This window comes from Paramormyrops kingsleyae, chromosome 6, assembly GCF_048594095.1.
Source record: "Paramormyrops kingsleyae isolate MSU_618 chromosome 6, PKINGS_0.4, whole genome shotgun sequence".
Lineage (NCBI taxonomy): Eukaryota > Metazoa > Chordata > Actinopteri > Osteoglossiformes > Mormyridae > Paramormyrops > Paramormyrops kingsleyae.
The window spans coordinates 18,758,601-18,781,179 of NC_132802.1; the positions used below are offsets into that span (position 1 = coordinate 18,758,601).

At 40.0% G+C, this 22,579-nt stretch overlaps 2 protein-coding genes across 4 annotated transcripts; both read right to left on the reverse strand.

Annotated features, from left to right (window-relative positions):
• Window positions 1-62: 62 nt before the first annotated feature.
• Window positions 63-7,864, reverse strand: LOC111840375 (haloacid dehalogenase-like hydrolase domain-containing 5). 2 transcript variants are annotated; one of them, XM_023805127.2, is made up of 8 exons: window positions 7,527-7,864; window positions 5,364-5,567; window positions 4,529-4,641; window positions 3,833-3,962; window positions 3,677-3,710; window positions 3,037-3,211; window positions 2,297-2,485; window positions 63-1,745 (listed from the first exon to the last, which is right to left on the reverse strand). In XM_023805127.2, the coding sequence occupies exons 1-8, from the start codon at window positions 7,638-7,640 to the stop codon at window positions 1,349-1,351; spliced, it is 1,356 nt and encodes a 451-aa protein (XP_023660895.2). In that variant the 5' UTR covers window positions 7,641-7,864; the 3' UTR covers window positions 63-1,348. The 2 variants fall into 2 exon arrangements, with proteins under 2 accessions (XP_023660895.2, XP_023660897.2); XM_023805129.2 differs by having other exon boundaries at window positions 3,869-3,962; window positions 7,527-7,859.
• Window positions 7,865-15,896: 8,032 nt separating this feature from the next.
• On the reverse strand, window positions 15,897-20,845 carry cnbpa (CCHC-type zinc finger, nucleic acid binding protein a). Of its 2 annotated transcripts, none has more exons than XM_023805140.2 (5): window positions 20,714-20,845; window positions 18,822-18,944; window positions 18,622-18,687; window positions 17,163-17,361; window positions 15,897-16,822 (listed from the first exon to the last, which is right to left on the reverse strand). In XM_023805140.2, exons 2-5 carry the CDS (start codon window positions 18,931-18,933, stop codon window positions 16,705-16,707), a joined length of 495 nt encoding a protein of 164 aa, XP_023660908.1. In that variant the 5' UTR covers window positions 18,934-18,944; window positions 20,714-20,845; the 3' UTR covers window positions 15,897-16,704. The 2 variants fall into 2 exon arrangements, with proteins under 2 accessions (XP_023660908.1, XP_023660909.1); XM_023805141.2 differs by having other exon boundaries at window positions 18,822-18,941; window positions 20,714-20,826.
• Window positions 20,846-22,579: the final 1,734 nt, after the last annotated feature.

Consider the following 22,579-nt stretch of genomic DNA (forward strand, 5'->3'; position numbering starts at 1 on the left):
AGTAGTAAAAAGAAAACTGATATAACTTGTTTATAATTGTCTATTAATGAAGTGTTACAAAATAGCTATAAACCATTTATTAAATCCTTTATAAGGGGAGTCTTATTGTAAAGTGGTAGGGAATTTTAGCTGTTCTACATAGGATGAGTCAAATCCAGGTTAATATTCAGCCTGTTCACGCTGTTCCTGTGGAATCACTCCAAAAATACATTTAACCATCCATTAACCAAACTGCGAAAATACTGCAATTTAATATAAATCAACAAAATAGACATTTTCCCCTCAACATGTCATTTAAAAGTTCTAGGACTTGCAAAATAACAGCATTAATATAGCAGGAAGCTTATAATTATGTAAACAACAGCAGTTCTGTTTATGTACCAAGAATACAAACAGCAGTCTTTATACATTTTGCACATAACAGCTTGTTTAACTAAAAACTGCTTCCCTTCAAAAGAGGAAGGACTCGTATTTCCAAACAAGGATGAATAACACTAACAAATCCTTTGATTTCCATGCCTGGAAAACACCAGTATCTTTAGGATGAAGGTGGCACTTACAGTTTCCTGAGATCAGTTACTCCAGTTGTTGTCCACAGTTTATGATACTTTGAGCTCAACCCATTGGAGAGCTATAGATCAGATACATATTGGTACACAGTAGCACAAGACCACAATGAGCTTTATAGTGGAGAGGTCTTTACAGTCTTTTAATGGAAGATAGCCACATGCAGTCAGACAGTGTCACATGGCAGAGAATAAAGACAGAAGCAGCTTGGTTTGTTAAGGAGTTAAGTAATGAGAAGAAATGTTTGGATGCTTTACAAATGTAAAATTTCTCAGTACCAGCATTAGGAATAAAAAATGAAACATTTCTACATTAACAGACTGGTTTAAATTGTTATATTTTCATTGTCCTTTGTATTGCAAAAGACTACAAACTATGAAGATTCCCCAGAGAATGAATATTCATTTTTAAAATCACATTTAAAATACCCATAATTCCGAGACGGCTACCATATTATAGGCTCTGAGAAGCTAATGCAACATGTTCAAATTTATATGAATAATAACATATAGAACTAAAACCTTCTCACGCTTCACAAAATGTAGTAGTAACTTTGCCCACTAATATGGTTTCAATTTCTCCCATCGCCCTTAATTTAACACTACAGATGGGAAGTAAGTAGTTTTGTGTAAGAGAATTCAGGTACAATACAGTGTGAATCATCCTCTTGGCCTTCCAAAGGGGAAATTATTAAACTCTCTTTTGGAGGTTGGGGGGTCACATGATGACACTTCTGATTGGACAGCGTCCCTACTAAAGGCAGACCCTTGACCCATGCATCTTACTGAATCTTAAACTTTTCCTTTTCAAATATAAGTTCTACAGCAGCATCTACATCCTGCACCACATAGTTGGGTTCAACCAGTGATGGGTCGAAGCAGAGGTCACGGTGGCCATGGAACACAGTCTCCCTGATGCTGTGACCGGCACTGGGAGGTACCTCCATGTGTGGGTTGTAGACACCAGTGCAGACCAGGATGGACTTACAGGAGGTGGCAGAGGGGGCAGCCAGCATGTTCTCCCAGGCACCATCCACATTGTCTTCATGGGGCAGTGCGGTAGAGGACCCAATGCCACCCCACACCTTGGCCACCGCTTGTGAACGCTTGTGAGCAGTCCGCTCTTCCAGGTAGCGGTTGTACATGTTAGCACCATAGATGTCAGTCATGAGGTTGTCTCTGATCAGAATTATATGAGAAACAGAGCACAATATTACTCACAAAACATGAAAGTAATATCAAAGCCCTCCCTGTCATGCAATGAGTTAGTTTGGGCTCAATCAGCATGCACACGCAGTAAGAGTCAGCGCTCAATAAGCATGCACACGCAGTAAGAGTCAGCGCTCAATCAGCATGCACACGCAGTAAGAGTCAGCGCTCAATAAGCATGCACACGCAGTAAGAGTCAGCGCTCAATAAGCATGCACACGCAGTAAGAGTCAGCGCTCAATAAGCATGCACACGCAGTAAGAGTCAGCGCTCAATAAGCATGCACACGCAGTAAGAGTCAGCGCTCAATAAGCATGCACACGCAGTAAGAGTCAGCGCTCAATAAGCATGCACACACAGTAAGAGTCAGCGCTCAATAAGCATGCACTGTGTGGTATACATGGAAGGTGGTAGAACGATATTTAGTGATATTTAGTAATGAGGGAGTGTAGGACCTATCAAGTTGAACTTAATGTTGTAAAACAGTAATTTGCATTAGCATGTGGGTTGAATGGTCTTACCCGACAGCATAAAGGGAATGGACAGGTCTCTTCCAGTCTCTCCTGGCTGCCTGCTCCCTGATTAGGTGCTCAGCATAATGGTAGGTCAGCTCACCAGGCTTGCCCATTAAGGCCTCATATTTCAAGTCTTTTCCAGTTATCTTTTTATAGATGTTCTCTAGACAGACCAGGAAAGTTCCATGGCCAAATCTGTGTTTGCGAAAACCAGGAGAGACAAATTAGAAGAGCCAAAATGCCTGAACCATAATTGCTGAATCTCTGAATAAGCGATGTCCAATTAGGCCATTTAAGGATGCAGGATCTATTATATATATATATATATATATATATATATATAGAAAATGCAGTTTCCTGTCACATATATTAAGAATCTAACAGATTTAGCTGCTTAACCTGCTCACTAAATTTTCTGCTTCTGGCTTTTATACTGCAGGCAAAATTCAAGAATAAAATGGCAAAAATCCAGGCAGAATGCATGGTATTCGGTAGTGATAGGAGGAGGAAATTGCGATACACACAGCAGAGTGTCACCCAGCTGCTGCCATTCACACTATCTAGCTGTGTCCTTTTTTATGAACATTAACCCTGACTCTCTGAACACCACTGAAGGCCTGAATACGGGCAGCTTAGAAAGAAGGCCCTGTATCATCATCTTGCAGTAGCAGGCCATGACAGTGTCCTTCATATCTCGACCCTCACCAGACATCATTTTGCAACGTTTACACACCCCTGGTTGTTACCGTGGTGATTGGGCTTCTGCCATCCATATGAGGTCCATGTTGCAGGCCAGCAGAGGAATGTGAGGGACCTTCAAGGTCTGATGCGGACTGCTTAGGTTTCCATTAGTCAGCAGGACATCGATGATCAGCTGCAGGTTTGTCTCCCATCGAATGGGCTCCCCAAAGAGGATGACAGCTATCACGCAGTGGGGGGGGGGGACACAACACTTTCAGCAGCGCAATAACCCAAATGCATAAATAGTGTCCTACAAAAACATCTAAATGAATCTGAGGATTTGCTGTTAATTAACAGAGTTAAAAAACAGAGGCCAAACTTTTTTTTTTTCTCAGTATTAACTCTAAATTCTTCTCTGTCTCTCAGCAATTGCTTAGTTTAGCAGGTCTGCTTAAGTGAAAGCCTGACACTCATTTTCCGGTCTTTTGCGCATTTCATGCCTTTGTTCTAATAACAGCAATGTAAACATCTAGATGAGACACGAAACGCATGACAAAGTTAAATTCTATTATTAAGCCCTGCTCCAAAAACAACTCTGAAATTTACCTATGCATGAAACTATGGATTATTTTGAAATAAGTCTGGCTTCCTTGGAGAAAAATCTTTTCCAGTATAATTCAACATGCAAAATAAATGTGCATTTACCTTCAATATTAGGTAGATTTACAATGGAGGATGACTACGATGACAAACAAAAAAAAGAAACAGGACTCATTAGGGACTTTGCAACTGGAGCCAACAAGACAAAATCAAAATTAAAAGACAAAATAAAAAAAAAAATAATAATAAAAAAAAACATACAGCAGCTCGGCAGCTGGATTTGATCTCTGAACTCACTGGAAGTTTCGGTCGTCGGCTGTGATCGACCATGTCGAGGAGTGGAAAGGCCTCCCTCAGCATGTCAATGCTGACCACCTTCTGGAAACCCAAGCTACACATGGATTAAGTATATAAACCGGGCTCTTCAAATCCGGGCCCCCCCATTCCAAATCCAGGCCATGTTTTCAGTTTTCCCAAGTAGTTAGTTCACTAATTACTCATTCTGCTTGGCCAGAATCACACCAGGCTCACAGGTAATGGAAGGCTGGAAAACCAGCAGGGCTCGGCCACTGAGGACCACGATTTGAATTTCCCTGACATAAAAGTTTGAAAATTGGGCGGCACATAGAACAAATGTTAAAATGTCCCTATCACAACAGCGACGACAGAGGCAATTCTGAGCATGCCTATCACCCTATATTTAATACAAAAACATCGTGTACCAAACCCACAGAGGCAACAAGACATAACATGCCAAAGCAGCAGTAATACAAGACATGCTTCCCTGTGTGACTATAACTCTTGGATGCCCCCATGTGGATATGTAAGGGAGGGCCATGAAACCGTTTCACAAGGAACCACAATAAATGATTACAATGATTATATATCTATGGAAGTTTGGCCATAATTATAAGCAATCTTGATAGAAACAGTGTACTTCAACTAAAAGAAGGATACTTCTTGGCAATGTCCAGAACTGGGCCTTGCCCAGACACCAAAACACACTTCTCATGGTACTTCCTGAACATTCGCAGAGGACTGTGTGACATCAGGACCTGATCCTGGGTGATCTGAGACAAAAAGAATCATGTTCGATGCATTTTACTTTGAAAATAACCACAGCAAGGGACACTGTTTTTTTTTTATATATAAATAATTATATTATTTTAAATAATATAAACTTACTACCAAGTTAAATAGCTTTAAACAATTTCTTTCCCATACTGCACATATGGTCCTTTATCTGGTGTGAACCAAACTATGTGAATGCAGAATACTGTTCTGATTTCTTAATTCTTTATGAGAAAGGAGTAGAGATATTACCCCCCTTCAGAATCTGTGGGGAAAGCCTGGTGACGCCCTCATACACATAGCTAACAGTAATGAGCCTCGTCAGTCTCTCTTTTCCGTAAAATACAGCACATTAGGAGATCAGCAACAATGTATCACAAACCCCAAAGAACGAGCAAAAGCTCGCGTACAATTTTATTAGCAGCCTCAACATTAAATTTGATGGACTGTCATGTAGAGATACATATACATGCAAGTCAGAGTCATGATGCACTGCTGAGAATTCAGCTTTGGTTCAGTTATTTATTATTACTACACAAAGAAGTTACTCTTGCCAAGATAAAAATACATAATAAATTACTGGCTGTGACAGCAATAATATAACAAAGTAGAAATATCCAAATTATGACAGATGACAAAATGGTTCTGCTGAAAATATTTTGCTTCTCTGCCAAAAGAGAACAGCTTCCCTCTTGCCAAGGAGATAGAGACTGTCACTTACCCGCACCCCCAGGAGATGCGACAGCTGATCTGCTTTCGTCTGCCGAAGGCAGTTCCCTGCATTTGTGACAAAAACAACAGGAGCCACAAACTGGCCCTGCGAGTTGATCAGCTTTTGAAAAGCTCTCTTGGCAGCCGGAATTGGCGTCTTCCCCCGGACGAGCACACCATCGATGTCAAACAGGAGACCGAAGCTAGGAGAGATCTGTGAAGGAGACATTCCAGGTTTTAAAAGTCTTCATGGGAATTTATATGTTAAATGCCAACCAAGACAGTACAACATGTATTAACAACATTCTATTAGTACATCCATTAATTTTCCACTGATTCAGTACAAGGTTACAGCGAACCTGGATTTTTTTTCTTATAAAGGGCACGAGAATTTCCTGATCCGATGCCAGTCCATCACAAGGCGCACATTCACACAAACACACACTATGAGCGATTAGGAGACCCCAGTTTGCCTGCCCGCATTCTCTTGGGCCGTGAGAGGAGTCACACATAGGGGAACTGAAGTTTTCAAAGGGGAAGAGTTTCAAGGGCATAAACCAACTACCTACTGTTAGTTCATATTAATAAAACTGCCATTTATACAGGAATTTAATTACCTTTTAGGTACGTTTCTTACACGTCTGTAAATACAGAAGGGTCTTCATGTTCTTTAAAAACAATACAAGCTCACTCTTTCACAGGAGGATGCAGAGGAAAAAAAACAAATCGTCAGAATGGTGAAACCCACTAATTTTAGATTTTGCATCAAATAAAACAAATTTCATTGGATGGATTTAAAAAGCAGAGGTTTTAGCACACATTTGTTGTACTATCATGGTTTCCCATTCTCAAGAAGTCATAATTTCTCTATAAATATAGGAAAAGAAAGGATGTAAAAAGAATATTATGTGAACATTACACCTGACACAGGAGGCACGTTTAGGGGGGAAAAAGGAATAAAATTTAAAGGATTCATTTTCATGACATTTCTTGTAAACCTGAGTATCAAGCACTAACAACAGAACCACTATTTTCTAAAATGTACATGGTTGATAGTTATTTTTCACACTGATAATAAGTGCAGTTATCAAAATTCAGCTGATAACTACAATGTAAGAGCAAATGGGGAAGGTATCTATATATAAGAAATTAATGGGGTGGGATTTATGTGTAACCTTCGGGTGTTAAAAAGGATACCAAACAAGCAGTACGCACTTCATTTATAATCGATTACCAAACGGTAAATATATCCAAAGGAATGTCTGTTCCCCGTTACTAATAAAAGGGCTTAAGGTGACCTTCATTGTGTTTCCGCCACCTGTGCGTAACACAGGTACATGTCATATGTTTGTGTGTATATGAATAATATGAATTTGACCCAAGGCTGGCTGAAAATTCTGTTAGTAAGCATACAAACTCAAGTGTGTATGACCAAAGCATTTCTGTTCTCCCTTTACAATACAGGCCTTTTAACCATCTTTGTACTTTAAATAGTAGATGAACTGCAACACATATGTAGTGATAAATATGTCGATCACGTTTAAACACTTTAGTCATTTTCAGTTATTTTTATAGACAGATTAATTGACGTTTGGAAAGCAATCTATTCTGGTGGAATGAGTTAATATCGTTTGGTGAAGTCCAATCGCCATCCTTGAAATCAGTTGACAATAGCAGGGCACCGCATGACAAATACTCTTAGGCTGCTCCTCTTCCTCACCGGACCGACTAAGAAACGCAGGAACTATGAAATTACACCGATTACGCAGAATCAGCGAGATTGTTGCGATTAGTTATAATCTGCCGTGTTGACATTATGTTGGTTTCAATTCCTCCAACGAAACAAACATGAATGATGGCCTGGGGTGTTGTCAGAAATAATCATACTTTACATTACAGCAAAAACGCCATAGATACAACCTCCTGGGCACGACTGGAAAGCGAGTCCTAAGTCGTTATAAAGGACCGGTGAGTTCACCAGCAAAACACCGGTTAAATACAATAACATAGCCAATGATTATAGTATTCTGTTCATAACTGGTATCTAGTAAGCATTTCAGTAGTTTTTTCCTCCCTATACTGTCGATGATGTAAGCCAAATAATAAATCACCTTAGGAAATAGATTGGATGATACAATGTAGTTAGCGTGTAGGACCGCATTCTGCCCCCTACCTCGCTGTCAGACGGAGACCCGCGGGGTCCGAGCTGTAGGAACCGAGTCCCTCGCCCGACTTGCCGGCTGCACAAGCCGTTAACTGCCTGGTAAAAAGATAACAAAGCTTTCATTTCTGACTGAGGAACTGGGACAATACAGTCCCCCCCCCGCAAAACAGCAGCTTGATGTGATCGGCTTTTTCTTTCCTGTCCTCTTCCTCCATAGATGAAGGGAAGGCCAGATGACGACAGAAGAGGAGGAGTCCCCACACCGCACGGGGGTGGGAAATACTCATTATAGGGGCAATAATGGGGGCAGAAACATTCCCTGCCATATTGCGCAAATCACACGACATTTAATAGAACAATAATCAGCTCTGATGATGGGTCACATTAAGACAAAAAGTTTTACTTTGCGCAGTACTGCTCGGAGAAAAAAGATAAAAAAAAATAAACTCGTGTCTTCTCAAAATGTTCATCAAAACCTGCGTTGTAGTGTAGACTTGAAAAGGTATTTAAAATAAATAAATAATGGATTGTCCTATATTGTCTAAATTACCATACCATGGAGCAAATCAGTAATTCTACCCATCGATATTTTCTACCGTTTGTAAACCAAGCGTTTTCAACCTGCAGAAACAGACCGACATCGTGTCGGTGGTCTTACTATTCGGTTTATGCGAATCTTCAAGAGACCCCGCTTTGAGACAACAAGCGCTGCAGTCCTTCAGTTATATAAGCATTCCATTCTGTCTGCAGAATAGAATAAAATAGAACACAAATTGGTTCAGAACCGAACACAAGATTTTATTTTTCAACAGATCTACGTGACGATCACGTGAAATATGAGATGGGCGGCACGTCTAGGGTAGGATTGTATTAAACAAGGTTATTTCAGGCTTCTTTTTTTTTTTTTTTCTTTTGCTCAGCCCCCCTTAAGCTCGTGCATTAAAGGCCTCCTGGTTATTAGAGGTTAGAGTTTCAGGTGTTTTTGCTCAAATCTAATTGAAAATGCAGAGATCACTAAACGCTACTGAGCACTGAGCCATATGTAAGCCAGTACATATATTTAACATTGCCTGCCCCGAGTCTAATGGTATGCGAGTTTGTGAATGGAAAAAGATTAAATGCATTATTATGTATATTATATTGTAAAGGCATTAACGTACAACTCAGTGTTTGAGGCGTCTACGTGTACACGGTTTCTCCAATTGTCTGTACCTTTCTCATCTTTCTAATGCTCAACAATTTTAAGAATAGTTATTAAAATAAATCTTTATTAGTTCCAGTTAACCCCCCCCCCCCTGCATTGAACAAGTGGCTTCAGAACATGGATGGATGGATGGATGGATGGTTCCAGTTAATAATAAGCATATAGGTCTGAAGCCACTGAGGCAAATATTAGAGCATCTGTCTGCTGGGAATCTTGCTGACTGTTGTGTTGAAAGGTGTATCATTGCTGTTAAGCTTTGTGGTTATCAACCCCTTTCAAAATCAGAATACTCCTGGTCAGAGACATTAGTATAGCTCACAATATAGTGCCTTTAATTTGGCCTTAACAAGTATGAAACAAATCATAAGCAGTTTTATCTCCAGTTCTGCAGATGTTTTCCTTCATCTTCAGTTGGGTCAATCAGTACCATGGTCTTTGTGGGCATGTAGACAAACTAAATATGTGTTAAATTCATCATAAATAAGGTCATGGAAGACATGGCACGAGGAACACGGGTGGATTGGTAATTCACAAAAAGAAAGCAATTTAACAAAAGAATAAACATAGAAAGTCAACTTATCAAAAACACAGCTAACCATGTAACAAACCAAACAAACTGACCGTCTCCTAGACAAGACACCATGAGGGCTATATACTGATTGACCAAACCACAAGACACAAAAGGGGTAAGAACAATAAGAAATACCACAAATAATCAAAACAGAACAGTTATAGCAAATCAAAACAAACAAAATCAAATCAAGTTAAATTCAAAACATATACCTGAACAATAAAAAGTAGCTAAATGCAAACTATTCCTCCCCCACCACAGAACAGCCCGTTGGAGTTGATATGTGGCGTGGAAGAGGCTGTGAAGGACTCCTGTGTACCTGATCCCAACAGAGGTCTGCAGGAGACATCACCGCCACCATCTTGAGTCCTGATGACCCCAAGCAGTGGCTGTGTCCTCACGGACGCAGTACTGCAGGTACGAAGGGACACAATAACAGCGATCCGAGAGGTGGTGTGGGAACTCACTGAAGGGATAAATCAAAGGGATTTTAAACGACATATCTGTTTCATTAACGGAACTTGTTATAAGACATAACGTTGATCTTGTTCTTGAAAGGTGATGCATCACATTTGCACAGAATGCCACAGCTGAAGGGGCAAGGGTTCATTTGGTATGTTGGGCTGTAAATTTTCTGTCATCTGTCTGCAGCTAATGGGAATGAGGGGTTTGCCGGCAGTTCCTCTGTGGCACACTGTGCGGCACGGCACATGCCACTACGATGCTAAAGCTTTGGCTGTGTTGTGCAGCAGTATGTCACTCCCCACACGTCCAGACACTGTCACCTGCCCCTGATGAGCCCAGCTGTGTACTGCAGAACCGACTGCACCTTCAATTCAAGATTCTTTAATTGTCACATACATAGTTATACAAAGTACAACACGTAGTGAAATGCACTCTGAACCGCTCTTTTTGCAGACTGTGCAAGCAAATCATTGTAGAGTCTCTCCTCCTTCCTCTGGAGTCGACACAAAAGGACTAGGAGCCAGAGTATGAAGGGGTAGCCACTGTCCCCTGCAGACATGAGGCAATGATTAAGGCTGCTAAAATGAGATACTTTGAAAAAGAGAACTTGGCAAAAAAAAAATATTTCTGAGCTCTGGAGGGTTTGTGTAGTTCACACACTAAATTTCAAAATCAAATCAACATCAAAAAATCAACACAATTTCAATTAAAATGGATAAAACGGAAAGACACATACATTATGCATGCCATCGCCCGGCTGTGAAGGGAAATAGAACAATCAGGAAGGAGTATTTGACCGATTAGATTTGATTTGGTGCAGCTGGCTGCAGGTGCCCTCCTTAGTGGCACAATCACATGGCACAGACCGCTTCCTATAAAGTGTACTTTCTGGATTTAAATTAAAGGCACTGCCATCATTAGCTCACAGGAGATTACATTTCTGGGGGGGAAAATTTAGCAGCCAGGGCAGATGAATCTAAATAGTTTCTTTAAAATAAATAAAACACATTTGTTAGAACATATATGTATAAAATATTTAAAGTAGATAATTATATCAAGGTCTAGGTCACATTAAGTAAGCTTAAAAAAATCTACACATGATTTTAAGATGTATTTTAAAAGTATTCTATGGAAGTATATCTACTTCTGAAGTGATTGTATGTAAAAAATGAATTGCAAACCTGAAATCATATTTGTTAATCTGTAACTTGACCTGTAGGCAAAGGTTTTGCATGTATACTGCTACTGTGATTCAGAGATTCACGCATTCAGTTCACACTTATACGTGCCGCATTCTAGGTTTACACATTTTTATTTTAGGAGAGTACAGTAGTCCAGTTTGTAGTCACTAATATGCAGTTGATTCATAGGCATAGGTAGACTGTGCCTGCTAATCACCTACTTACAGTTTTTACATCATTGTCAACATAAACCGGAAGCAGTGCAATTTGTTGGCATATCATTGAAACCAGATTGTTTCTCTAGAGCTCTCCATTTGGTCATTTATTGGGAAACTGTTCACAGATTTTGACTAACTGTACCCAGTATTAGCCATAACCAATTCACAGGCACAATTACCACTATGTTTTCTGTGTTGAACATCTACTTGTTAATTTAGCTTCTGTCTGTGTCGTTAAATGTATTCGTTCATTTCATTGTGAGTACCAAACCAAAAATGATGCTCCGAAAGGAACACTACAAATATGTGTACGCTTAGAGCACTATTCTCCACTCAAACCCACAAGCCTAGAGCTATAAGGGCGAGTGCTACACCCTGGGTCACCATCTCATCCCCAATGTGAATAATTTAATCATCGCTATTATATACAAGAAATGAATTAGAAATACTTAACCATCCAAAGAGCAAATACAATTACAGTACAACAATCAAGAAGTATTCAGTTTGTAGTATTCAAAGTATTTGACCTGTTAGAAAATTAGATGTAGAATGTAATTAGTACATTTCATTTTGTTAATGTACAGATGAGTGAGCTCCATTTCCTAGCCTGACCTTGTGATTCCTTCCAGTGTGCCAAGAATCAGGGACATGACTGCAGCAGTTGTATGCAGCAGCAGTTTCATCACGAGTCACATGAGGACACTAGAAAACCAACAAAATAGGAAGCATGAGTGTAGGGGCCAAGACCATCTGTATGAAAAGGACACAGATGATTAAGCAGATAGTATGAACAAGGGCATTATCCTATTGGACTGGGAATATGGTCCCATTGTGAGCAGAAGCACAAGTTCAATATCACATCACATGCAGACCATCAATTCAGAATGCGATTATCACATAAAGGGTCCATCCTGTGCCAAACACTCCCCTCACAAGCATTTGAATGTAAAATGTGCAGCAATGACTTTCTCCACTACGTGAACCATCCTTCACTGCAATCATTGATCAAGTTTTTACTTACAGCCATATCCAGCGAGGTTGGCTGCAGTGCCATATTCTTTAAACGTCTTAATAACATAATGTATAGGGTGGAAACACCAAGGTCTCTGGAAGTGGGACTTGTAGCCTTGCAAATGTCCTTGCTTGGCTACAAGTTTGTGCCTGACCTCCTCAGATAATTCTTTGCTCAATGGTCATTGGATTATACACAGTAGTGGAAAAAGGAGAGTGTGTGTGGATGCTGCAGCTCATGACAGAGCAGTTAGATCATCATGTAAAGTAGAATCACCTGCTTGAACTCTAAGTACTTCCAGAAAGTGCCTGAATATTGTCCTGACCATGTTAGAATTTCTTGTCCAGTGTTTTGTTGGTTTGTACCACTGGAAACCTATCCATCTATCCATCCATCCATCCTCCACTCCAAGTTCATGTTGCAGGGGCAGCAGTTGAGCATTGAGCAGAGGTGCCCAGACCTCCTTCTCCCACGCCACCTCCTCCAGCTCCCCCAGGGGAATCCCATGGTGTTCCCAAGCTAGCCGAAAAAATTAATCTCTCCAGGACGTCTTGGGTCTGTCCCAGGGTCTCCTAACATCATAAGGGTCTGGTACAATGTGGATCAGGTGGCAGTTGAAGGCAGAAGCTTTGACAGACTGAAAACTAAAGAAATGTAAATGTGGATAGAAGAAGAAATGGTGAATTATTTGTTAATTATTTGCATTTAAGTGCATGAGGGCCAATATTTTGGCAACAAACTTGGACAACAAGACTGAGGTGAAGGCATAGAACCAGCACAATCAGCACTTTAGTGTGATACTAACAGTCTCTCCGGAAAGGCAGATTGTGGAGACATTTTAATTGTTCGCAATCTAATATCGTCAAATTGCACACTCCTACTTAAAGAATTCAATGTGTGGGTAAAATACTTGCAATTTTGCTGCAGGTATTTTGGCAAATAAACAATATAAAACCTTTTATGTATTATTGATTGCAGGTACACAAATGCTCTGACTGGGCCTCATTCACAACAATTTTATTATGTGCATCTGCTTCAGGCCCCAGCTCTTCTTCTGACGCCACAATGCTGCAGTCCTTCAGGTGACACTGAAATCCTTCAGGTGACACTGGAATCCTTCAAGTGACACTAACCAGTGCACCACCATATCACCCCTACATAACATATAAATAATATTTATTTATTCATGAAATGGGAAAAAAATTGCCAACTTGAATTTGTTCAGTTGTTTTAGTGTATGATGGTACCGAGGCAGAGATGTGCAGAAAAAAAAGTTAGAAAGGTGGAGAGACAGCTCAGTGATGGAGTGAGGAAAGGAGGGCAGCAGTGAATGAGTAAAAGCAACTGTTTATACGCTTTACATGCATTGGTTTTAAGTATTTTCTACAAAACAAAATCCAAAATGAAATAGGATGCTCCATGATCAAATATATTTTTTTTTATACTGTTTTTACTATTAGTGTAAGCTTTGCATGTTATGGTTTTAAGTATTTTCTACAAAACAATATCCAAAATAAAATAAAATTTAATGGATTCTGACTTTTTTCAATGACTCTTTTTAATAAAAATAAATCAACAATTAATGTGCAACTGTTCCTTGAGCTGTTTTGTCTATTAAACTCACAAAGCCCTTTGCAAAATTATTCAATATTGATGTATTAAATAAACACCTGTCCCACATTACCAAACTCGCCTGTCTCACATTACCTGAAATGCGCCCCACTTTACCTTACGGTGCAGGGAGTGCATAGACATGTGTCACTGCCCCTATTAAGTAAGAAATTGTGAAATGGAGACATCTTAAGGATTGCAGAAAGGTATCATATGTGAGTTAATTACATTAAATTAATGTTTCAAAGGGCACTAAAAATTAAATTGGCAAAAACTGTCCCACGTCACTTGAATTCACCGTAATGTGATTTTGCTATTGTGTTGTTTGAATTGTCTTGCAGTTTTTGCCATAGTTGCCAGATTTAGTTCCTAGTCCGTTATGATAGATGTTTTTGCGTGATTACGGGGTTGTATTGTCAAATTGTCTTTTTGTTGTTTTTGGCATGCTTGTTCAGATTAGTTTGTTATACTGTTTCAATAATTAGTTGTATAATTAGAGGTTTGTGATTTCACTGTAATTAATATGTTGTTTGAATTGTGTCCTGATCTTGACTTCTTACTGCAATATTTCTATTGTTAAAATAGATGTTTTTGTACATGACAATGTGCCGCAGTTTTTTCCTACCTAAATAACCATTTACAACTACAAATAAGAGGTAGTATTTCACTCTGTATTTTGTCTGTACTTTTTTTTTCTTTTAAAACACACAAAAAAAACAGTGGTTAGGGAAAACAGCCCCTTTTAGCTGCGCCCAGGGTCAGCTTCAGAGCCGCTTTTGACGGCCTGCGGCGTCATCAAGTGGTCAAAAATGGTTTTGCAGGTTTCTTTTGGAATTACAACACCCTAAAATAGATGTGGGGAAACGTCGATTTATGCTGTAATTAATTCAAATGATTAAATTGTCTGTATATCCCCTAAACCTGGGGCTAGGGTAAACAGTGTGTAAGGGTTAAATAAATTTTAATATAATAGGCTTTATGACAGTGCGTTCTTCAGTACGAGTATGTTTATGTTTGTGTCTATGTCTTTGTCCTTTATACCCTTATTCTATTTATATATTACTTATTTTTCGTGACTTATTGGTTCTTTGCACTGTTTTTAAACTGGAGCCACGTCGTCTCGTTTCTCTGTATAGTGTAATGTATAAAGCAGAGGTGACAATACAGTTTACTTTGAGTTGCCCGTAAGTCAGGCGTTCCTAACCTGGAGACACTGGTTATTGTCAACACATCTCAGTGTGCACTTCCGAAGAAACCTTCAGAAAGAGACAAGCCTGTCATCTGCATTTACAAACAAACATGACTTATGCCGTTAAGCCCTAACATAGCTTCCCAAGCAGTGTATCTGGTGACAGATCCTGCAGAAATGAGTCATCAGAGACTAGCCAGAAAGCCAGAGGTCAAATGTAAATGGCGCTTGTAGATTTTACAGACCAAGAAATGGAGAACTGAACGCACAGGACAAAGACAGTAGCAGTCTCATGTTGGGAGGAAAATGTCAAAGAAAAACATGCAGATTAAACCTACAAACCATAAAGCTTTGACATCATGCTTACATTAGATACCCGCTACGAAACCATCAGTGCCTACGCTGAATAAGCAGAATTTTCCACCGTTTCATATCAGGTTTCATTTCAGATTCACTGTATTTCTGAGATGAACATGGGTAAATCCACTTTTGTTTTAGTGCTATTGGATTGCAGCAGCAAATTGATTTTGTCAAGCTAAAAAAATAGCAGATGTGAGCAATAGGATGAACTATATTCAATTTCGAGAGCTCAAAGTAGCGATACATGCACGAGTGAGAATACCAAACATACTGTGGATTTTGGGAATCGTCTCAAAAGATCTCTAGACATTCAATCAACCTTTCAGTTGTGTAAAGATATTATATGCATATTCAATGGAGTGTTCAGGAAAGGAAATCGATGATTACAGTTATCCTAAGATATTTTGGTGCTGATGCTTATTGCAAAGTTACCACAAAAAATTCTTTACACAAGTACATATTTTAAGGTTAATATTTACTTGGTGATGTGTTAAATTACTACATCTGCACCAACTATGCACCTTATGTCAGCGTTTTCAGAAAATAGTAAAAATTAGACACACTGAAATGCTTCCTCCTCCATCTTTATTGATAGGTTAAAATAAAATTTCAGCTGCATTAACTTCCCCACTAAAATTGAGTACAAGCAAATGATATTTAAGCCCGAGATATAGAAAAATAACATTTGATTTGTGAAAAACATTCCTCAAACTCATTTCTGTTCCTTGTTATGGTCTAAAATATTGCCTCATTTTATACTGCCAAACTCAAACCACCAGACTGCCACTGATGCTAAGAACAGAGTTTCTTACAAAACTAAGAACTTTGGCCTCGTTTAACCAAATTTGCCTAGAATTTATATACGTTTCATAATATAATTTTAGTGTGCTTAACCAACTTGTACTTTGCTTGTATACAGCTTGCAAGGCCCAGAAAGAGGTGGACCACACAATCACTATCCATCTACCCCAAGTCATTAACTCTTTGGCCTACTCCCAAGTTCCCCACTTATCTAACACAAAGGAAGGCCAGGCTTCCATGTCACCCTCCCAGACACTGTGGCTGAACCACAGAAGGCTGGCCGAACCAACCTGAGCCGTATGTTCCCACTCCTTTAATTGTGCCAGTCCACCAGTGGCATGAAAACGGGGCCATTTAGCACAGCATCATATAGAACACCACTACCAAACTAAAACCTTTTTTGGACTGAATGTAGAAAGTCAATTTTTTTGTTCTCTACCCCCTTCTTCCTCTCACGTGTCATGGGCTCATTGGCCGGCGACAAGCTTTCATCCGCCGACCTTTGGCCAGTGATGAGGATTCAGAGAAAATGACAACCATCAATCAGAAACAGGAGGGGCAACAGAGGGAAGGGACTAGGCAGTGGCCTCAATGGTGCACTCCTTGGCCAGGTGCCCGGTCTTCCCACAGTTGTAACAGTTAACCTCACTGGCTTTGCTGCACTGCACGGCCACGTGACCAATCTCACCACATCTGTAGAGGAAGACAAAGAACAATGGATTTCAGCTGTTACAGGTCATTTAAAATGACACTGCACTCCTTCAGTTGAAGTTTCCTGAACTCCTTTACACAACAAAGCTAAACTGACATTGCCCTTCTAATATTTAAGCTCCAGTGATTTAGTTCAGGAATACACAAATTGAAGTGAAGCACTAATTATAGGTTATAATCCATTTAGACTTTATACCTGAGTAATTGCACACATACATCACAAGCCAAAAATTCACCTTACTTTAAATGTACATTATTAAGAGCTCCATAGAAAGATGCATCACAAACATTCTGAAAGCTGCAGGGGTCCAGCAACACCCACCTGTAACACTTGACTTTTTCGCAGAGCTTCTGGATGTGCCCGAACCCACCGCAGGAGTAGCACTTCTGCTCGGTGGCGTGGTCGCAGTCACGTGCCACATGGCCTGCCTTGCCGCAGTTGTAGCAGCACTGTTCCCTTTCTCGCTTGGGCTCCTTGCAGTCCCTGGAGATGTGACCACTTTGGTGGCAGTTGTAGCAGGCTGAAGGAAATAGGTAAACAGAACCATCAACGGCAATGCAAGCCCCTCTAATTAGGGGTGTCAAGATGCGCCGATGCATCACGACCATTCGATTAAGGTACCGACTCAATGCATCGACCTGAATCGATTTTTGGGGGGTATAATAAAGATATTCCTACTTCATGATGCAAGCCCATATGTATACGTGCTGCAAGCAGATGCACAAAACTGCAATAGCGACTTCCCAAAATGTAGGACAGCAGGGGAATGACCATTAAAATTCATGACGGAAGTGCTAACCGATTATCTTTTCTGAGGCTTTAGGAAAACTCAACGGTTGTTTTGTAGCTCAGAACACTCTCTAATGGTTAAGATCTTTGTACTACAATGCTTTTGGAAAACGCCTCCCTTTCATAGTGCAAAAATTAGGTATTTTTGCTAGCTATGGCAGCAATGGACAGCTAACTAGCTAAGAAACAAAAAGTCCTTTTAGCTTTAGAGCAGAGGTTTGCATTCCAGTGGGATCCATGGCAAGATTGCAGTGTAGAACAAATTTTCATTCAGAACGAGGAAACGTGCAGAAATTGACGTGTATGCTGGAGCAGGAGAACCAAAATGACTAGTGGGATCCACAAAAAAATAAGTATGGCTCAAATGTGTTTTTTGTTATTTAATTAAACATTTGATAGGCTTCCGGAACCTCCGCGACCCAGTAGTATAAGCGGGTTGGAAAATGGATGGATGGATGATCAAACATTTGTGTTTGTGAGTTTCATTAAAAATTTCAGAATAAAAGAAAAAACACGCTGCTCTGCCTAATTTGATTTTTACACAGCCAGCCTATCCTGGAACTTTTGGAAGGATGTTAGCAGTTTAAAAGGCCCATCACTCTTGCGAGTGTCCGACTGATGATGGCAGAGACATAGAGATGGACGATATTTTGGTTAACATGTTCATATTGGACACTCAATATTAGACAGGGAGATCAAGTCAAACTAAAAATATTTACTTTGTATACTTTGTTTACTTTGTTCCCATGGAAATATCTTTTTTCAGTGGAGTTAAAAATGTCCAAATATCCCAATTAATCAAACTGAATCGTGACAAAATTAAAGAATTCTAAAGCATAAAATCGTTGTCACAATAATTGTAATCGACCAATGATTTACACCGCTAACCACCATCCAATTACCCATACTTAAGTCTATCTGCTTGACATATTAATGCATGCATTTGCCATACTTTCAAAAATGCAGTTCCTGCCAAAACAAACATCCTCACCATCCTCAGTCTGTTCACAGTCTCTGGCAATGTGACCTTGATCACCACAGCGATAGCAGAAAAGATCTGGGTGGAGACAGTGAAAAATGGGGGTCAAAGGTTCTTAACAGAATGACACATGAAAACCATCCCATTTGCCCTTTAAACCCATTCCCAGACAGCCACTCCTGTTCTCCCACATATGGCTTGGTGTCTCCTACCTTTGCCACGCCCACGGCCCCTCCCACGGCCTCGGCCTCCATTGGGACAGTTCTTGACCCAGTGACCAGAGCGGCCACAACCAAAGCACTCGCTGCTGCTGTTCATATCCATGTTGTCACCTTCTGGGGAAAAAAAAGATACAACAGATATTCCAAACTCCTTTCTTGAAGATCACAGTCCATGTAATACATGATAGCTTATAATACAAAATGCACTCAGTTGCCATTTCAACTGATGACTATATAAAAAAAAAAACTATATCAATTTAATTTAACAGTAAATTTAACTATAGTGAGATCTTAAAACAAATGTGGTTCCACATTTTGACAAGTATATACAGCAAAAAATGTAAATTATTGTACTTTGGGAAAAAGGTAAAGAGGACATGCGCAAACCATATTCTATTACCCAATGTCAATATATTACTTATTACAATGTCTGCATCAGCACAGAATGCAGCAACTTCTCAAATAACTCCATTAACTACATTTACGTCTTTAATCACCCAACCGCCAAGGTTTAGAAACTGGCAGGGAAGAACCACCTTCAAATGTGCCTTAATTAGAGCTTCAGCATTTGGCTTGTATTATGCATGACAGGGCTGCAACCAACCACTTCCGGGCGAATACTGTACAAAAAAAAAACTCGGTGGATCCTACAAACCCAGGCCGTTTGCACATTATATACAATAGAGCGCCGTCTCTCAAAAACAGGGTTTTTATTTAAACTGTCCGTGAAATCTGACGTATGCTTTAAGTATATCCACCCTTCTTAGGACAGATAGCTAATTCGCCACTCAAGCGCTAGATACGTCTAAATAAGGTTCAACCCAACATGGCCACCGGGTCACGGGAGCAGCCGCTCCCACGCCATGTGCCACCTGTAAGGCCCACTGACCTCTACAGTCCTAGCACGTTTCTTTGGCTTGCAGCACACAAAACCCATGTGGAAGCGGGGATAACCACCATCATGACAATATAGAATCAGCCCGGTAGAAAAATTAATCGCCAACTAAAATACCGCAAACAATTAAAAAAAATATTTAAAAAAAAACTTTTCCCGTCAATGAAACTATGGAAAATGAAATAGACCGTTCAGAGCACAGTCGCTATTACATATTATACAGACTGCGTTTTAAAAACCCGTCTATTACGTCGTAAAAATGCCCCAGGGCTCTGGTCCATGAAGTATGTTTAATGCGATTACTTTAAGCCCGATGATTTAGAACGTGCAATTCAACTCTATCATTCCCGGTTACCAGCTTCATAATTAATAGCGTTATTTTGAAAAATATTTTCATCGCATTACGTGAGGCATCACCCGACGAATGCAGCTAGACAGGCTATGTAGGCCAATGCCCCGCTTTACTTGAAACGTGGTCAAAAGGGGAATTTCCCAAAAGAAAAGGCCAAATTACCAGCATTTGCACCTCTGCAACTCTATTTATCAAAACGGTTACAAGGGGCTGTAGTTCTGTCGTACTCGGTATCTAAAAACATCAAATCTCATTTTAATCCTCATAACCGCCCACCCACGCTACACCTAGGGCCTCGACACCTTGTATCTGTAGCTTGTAACTTTAGAGGCGGCCATAACTTCATTTTCTCACCGCGCCCAGATTGTCGTGCCATCCAAAGTTAACATCATTTAAGGAAAAAAAAAACTGATATTTAATAAAGCGGTGCAGCTTCCCGCGCTATAGTTGGGCCTGAAGGCCCCGAAATCGCGGCTGAATTTTTATCTAACTGCACCGCCCCCTTAAAAAAAAAACTACCCAGCAATCTTTCGTTTTTCTCCGAGTTCATATATCACCTAACGTGCTCACCGAACAGAAATATACATATTACTGCAATGAACGGCTAGGTTACTAAGCAGAATCCAACGCACTCACTTCGGCTAGTTGAGTAACCACTCGCTGTACGGATGTGCAGGTTCCCGTCTCGCGCATGAACTCCACGAGTCCTACCCTCCTTCTTAGGTTACAGCTCACACTGCGCCTGTACTGCAAACTCACAATGACCAATGACATGCGAGTGTTGCAGGTACCGCCTCCATACACCAACCAATGGCTGTCCAGGAGTTCCAACGGGTACCGCCGCATTTCCGGTCTTAAAAAAACACGACTACCACTCCGAAACACTGAACCAGAATCGGTTTCGCCGCTGCCAAGGTTTACATGCGGCTACTGGTGTAATCCACGTTGCAAAGAGCTTGCAGTGTGAACGCAACGGAAGTTTCTTTACAGGAATGTAATTATTAAATGAATGATTTGGCTAACTCGAGACTTAAGAGCTACCGAAGGCAGCTATAATGGCAGCTCTAATGATACTGAATTTAAAGTGGTGATGTTCAGCAGTTAGACACTGCAATCAAAATAAGAAGCACTCTAAATCAAATGATCTAACATAATATTTGTTGCCTTACTTGAAAGTTTTTCCAGTACGCAACATGTTTTCCAGTGAAGCAACAAGTATTTGTAAGGCCTAGCAGATTCAGTATATGTTAACTAGACATAGGAATACCATAAATATAAAGCAATAAATAAATAAACTAAATTTAAATAAACTAAGTATTGAAAAAGTATCTAAGGAAAAATACTTTTTTTATGAATCACCTTGATGGCCTCCTCTCGTTTGTATAGTTCTTATGTTCTTATGTAAATCTGCTAAAAGGAAAGTGCATGTAATACTGTCAGTCTGGCTCTGGCCCCTAACAGTCCTGCTTTCTGGGTTTCATGTGCCTGTGTTTCAGCTGTTTGCAATGGCCCCAAGGGCCAAGATAATGCAAGACTTTTCACAACCGACTAATGTGTGCAATCACATTTTCACATTTTCACTAGAAATTGGCAAAGAAGTTTAATTTCCACTGGAGGGCAGTCTGGTAGGTGGCCCTTCAGATACACCAGTTTTCTTCTACAGTCTAAGGCCTGATCCCAAACCGGTCCCAACACACTCTGCTTTACCACTCTGCCTTCATTTGCGCATTCCCGAGACCCGTCGCCATACTGAAGTGTATCTCTAAGCAGCTAAGGGTTAGCGGAATTGGCCCATTATGCCTTCATAAAGCAAGTCAGCAACAATGCAAGCTCATGCAGCTCCATTACCATTTTCATATCCCACAATGCTTTGCATACAGAAAACAGAACAGTGTGAAAAAATATTGAGGATGATGTATTGCCATATGAAAGTAAGAAAACAATTACATATTAAAATAAAACATTAAATATCAAGTTAGTATTAAGTTAGTGTGACTGAATGTTTAAAAACGTATAAGTTACTGAAAGTTACGTTTCTGAATGCAGTTTGTTTTCACAAGCTGGATAGCTATGACAATAATATTTGTCCATTTTTATTCAATTATACAATATTAATCAGAAGAGGATGATACATTTCTGACAATATGGCCCAGATTATATAAAACCTATAGAACTCAAAATGTCAAATGTTGTTTTTGCAGCAGATAAACTATTTGATTTTCCTAACTAACTCCACTCATTATTAAAGAAATGACAATACAGCTTCTTGAGCGAGCTATTTCGTCACGTCACAACAAAATGCATTTCCTCTTTCTGATGAGGAAGACTGTAGAAGGTGCGGTGAGGGTGAGTCTGTCTCAGATCTTTCTTGCGAAAATTTCCTTCAGTTTAAGTGCATAGGGCATTTTGTAAGGGCAACTCAGCGTGAATGTAATTCATAATTAAGGTGGAGTGTTGAGGGTATAGTTTGGGATTGAGCCTAAAATCATGTGAATTGGTGCC